Raw genomic sequence first — 3,236 nt, 5'->3', positions numbered from 1 at the left:
CCATTGAAATCCATGCAGAATAGACCAGGTACTCTGTCTTTTTGTGTGTGAAACCATCAAATCTAATATCGAGTGTGCAGCGGTGCTCGGAGGTATGCTGCTTCCACAAGAGGCTCCCTTGGCCCTGCTGTGGTAAAAGCCCAGGATAAATTGCCACTAACAGGGTTTTCTAGCTGGAGTCGTAAGTATGTCTGAGCATCCCCCGTGAGTTATGATATGGCCTGCACGCGCACTGCTCCGCCGTCTTGCCTGCCTTTGGGCTGTTTGCTTGTCCTGCGGCCCTCCATCAGAGCGTGGGCAGGGGCAGTGGAAAGGGCCGACACTCAAATCTGTTCACTCCACACTTGGCTGGAAGTGCTGACGAGAAAATAGATGGGGACAAGATCAGGCGGGAGGAACAGTGGGCCCTCACTCTTAGCTTGCTGCCCTACTGAGTTCCTGCAGATGAAGCCGTGTTTCTTTTCTGTGGGACATCCCTCGGTGAGCAGTAAATGCATTTGGACAACTTTTTCCCTTTTAATCCACCCTGGTGAGGGTGGGTATTCCGGTGCTGATGTTTAGGTTTCATTCTTTGACTTCATAGCCTATTATAGCCCAGTTATATCTTGTGCTTGAAGCTGATGACTGGAGTAATATTTTGAGATCCTTTATGGATCCCTTTCATCCATGTGTTTATCTGCTCTCTATTCTGGAGTATAATTGAAAATCCACTGTCATCACATCCAAAAAACGGAAGGAAGAATGCACCTAAATTGAGCTGTCGGGTGTTTGGCTGTGTAACCACACGCTCTGGATCGGGGTGTTGAAAGTGCTGTTCTGTGTGCTCTCCTGATGGCTGTGTGTACTTGCCTCTGAGAACAGTGTATAGATGTGCATCAGCTCTAATCAATCTTGCTGAGCAGACTTGCCATTTCTCCGATCGTGTTCAGCCAGATCCTCTGAGAAGAGAGTGGGCCTTTCCCCTCGATGGGCAAAGAGCCAGTTTCCATTTTAAAATCTGTCAGGAAAAAAGAAAAAAAAAATCCAACAACCCAGAGCCTGTGTTTATTGAAGGTTGGTCTGAAAGTCTCTCACACCGTATGCCCCATCAGCACTCGGGTGCCTCTATTTTAGAAGGATGTAAAGGTTTAATCACCCTGGTGGGGATTTAGACCCAGAGACTTGTGAGAAATCTTATTATTTCTAACTGCAGGCAAAGAGTATTAAGGCTCCACTCTGGATCAGGGCCATGACATGTTCTATAAGTAATTTATCTTTAACAGGGGAAGGCCTATACCGAGTGTCTTAGAAACCATACTACGGTTGGGCACTGGCTCATTGTTCCTCCTTTTCTCTTTCCCCACCTCATCTCCTGTTTATTCCCTCTGTCCCGACCTTTTCCTGCCCAATCTGTCCAGTGCCTAAGTGTCTGCTTCACAAAGTCTCCCTTCAAAATGGAGAGCCAGGTGCTCGCCAGTGAGAGATAATAATGTTTTTGCAGTAAGTGACCTCATCGAGGAGTCTGGCATACACCTGTCAAACGCAGGCTCTGAGTGGGCCCTACCTACATCCTTTGCAGTGAAGGAGGCAGGGAGGGAAGACGCCATGGGCCCCAGGCATTCAAGTCTGTGCCCTTGGACATGAAGTATTTTGAGGCTGTTCTCAACCCCATCCCCAGCCTTCACGGAGATGGTCTCCCCTGAAGGCCTTTTGCATCCCTGGGCACATTGTAGGGATGTTTGTGAGCCTATAGTTTCATCTTCATGGGCCCTACTTCTTGCCCAGCTCTGGGTCCTGCCTTTCTGGCGCTGAGGCTAGTGGATGCCCCAGTGGGGCTCTGCTTTTGGATTCATTGCCCCGTTTGGGGAATATAGTTTGATTGGTGGCAGATCTAAATCCACGTGCTAATGAGCTTGGTTAAAGAAGGCTTCTGCTATCCTCTTTTAATCTAGCCCGTGAGTTCCTTGCCACAGTTAATGATCTCCTATAATGGTTTTGCCTTTAGTTTTGCCTCCTGGGTCAAAACAAATCAATAGTCCTCAAAGATATTTAAAAACCATCAGTGTAAAGCTCTTGGGTCCCTCAAAGCCCCCACTTTTTCTTTCCTTCCGGGTGAACATCTAGCTTGATCAGTACAGTAATATTGCCCTTACATCTTCTCTTATCTCCTAGAAATGGGCAGCAGCGAGCCCCTTCCCATCGCAGATGGTGACAAGAGGAAGAAGAAGAAGCGGAAGGCCCGGGCCACTGACTCCTTGCCAGGAAAGTTTGAAGGTCAGTCACTCAGCTCCTGGTTCTGGACCTGTGACTCTGCAAGCATGGGAAGAGTCCCAGTAGCCCATGACAGGCTCATCTTTGAGCCAGCTCATGGCTATCCATGCCACAGGGAGAAAAAATAGCAGTAAGGGAGTTTACACAGAACAGAGAGCAGGGGTGAAGAAAGCTCTCAGGTGCTGCACTGGCTTCCTTTGAGTGGTTTGAGCACCCTCAGTGGCACCAAGCTCCACCAAGCTCCTCCTAGTCTGTCAGAGTTGAACATGGAGTGAGATCGCCTGGTGTGTTCCGGCTCCTTTTCAAATATGGTTCTTTCCTCGATATACCTGGAGGTGCTCTGAGAAGTAAAACCGCTACGTAAGAGGAAAAGAGAAGCACCCAGGGCCATCAGTCTCTCTAGACAGAGAATTTGCCTCCTAGGGATTACAGCTACCTGTGCTGTGTGTGTTTGACTCCATGTTAAAGGGTTCAAATTGTGTTTAGGAGGCACGATGTTGGGTCACCAAACTTTACTGAACACTCTCTGAGGGTAAGGTAACTAGGCTTAGGGCTGCTCCTTTATCACTAGGCATGTGACGAGGTGAAGTGAATCATGGACACTTCTGCAGAGAACCGAAAAGATCAGTAGCCACTCCTAGGGGTAATGGGTTCCCTCTCATCTATTTTGTTTCTTTCATGTGGGACCTGAAATAGCTTCTCTTCATGGTCCGCCTTTCCACCCTTACAGACACGCTAGTGAACTGACTGTTTGAAAGACTGGTTCTAAGAACAAGCACCTTATGAGTCAGGAATATTGGACCTTCAACTGCCCACCTATCCTGATGTGTGTTAAGGGTACTGCCAAAGTGTCCATTGTGAGAGAAGCATGCCATCTTAAATTCTTGCAAACAACAGCATGCCATCTGTTCTTATAAGTAGCTGCAAGACTGGGGCCGGCAGGTGGCGTGGTGGTTAAGGGTGCTGGACTCCCACGTGGCCGACTG

The 3,236-nt window shown here is 48.4% G+C and overlaps 1 protein-coding gene across 10 annotated transcripts in view; it reads left to right on the top strand.

The window, feature by feature from the left end:
• MKNK1 (MAPK interacting serine/threonine kinase 1) overlaps window positions 1-3,236 on the top strand; it is a 48,018-nt gene that overhangs the window by 17,174 nt on the left and 27,608 nt on the right. For all 10 annotated transcript variants that reach the window (XM_006164245.3, XM_027766603.1, XM_027766601.1 and 7 more), the window contains one exon: window positions 2,152-2,253. In XM_006164245.3, the coding sequence (XP_006164307.1) occupies window positions 2,154-2,253 (100 nt within the window). In that variant the 5' untranslated portion in view covers window positions 2,152-2,153. The remainder of the gene's footprint in view (window positions 1-2,151; window positions 2,254-3,236) is intronic.

The sequence above is a fragment of the Tupaia chinensis genome, unplaced genomic scaffold (genome assembly GCF_000334495.1).
Source record: "Tupaia chinensis unplaced genomic scaffold, TupChi_1.0 Scaffold143599_1, whole genome shotgun sequence".
Lineage (NCBI taxonomy): Eukaryota > Metazoa > Chordata > Mammalia > Scandentia > Tupaiidae > Tupaia > Tupaia belangeri.
The sequence above is the reverse complement of the archived record's forward strand: the minus strand, read 5'-3'. Positions and strand labels throughout refer to the sequence as shown.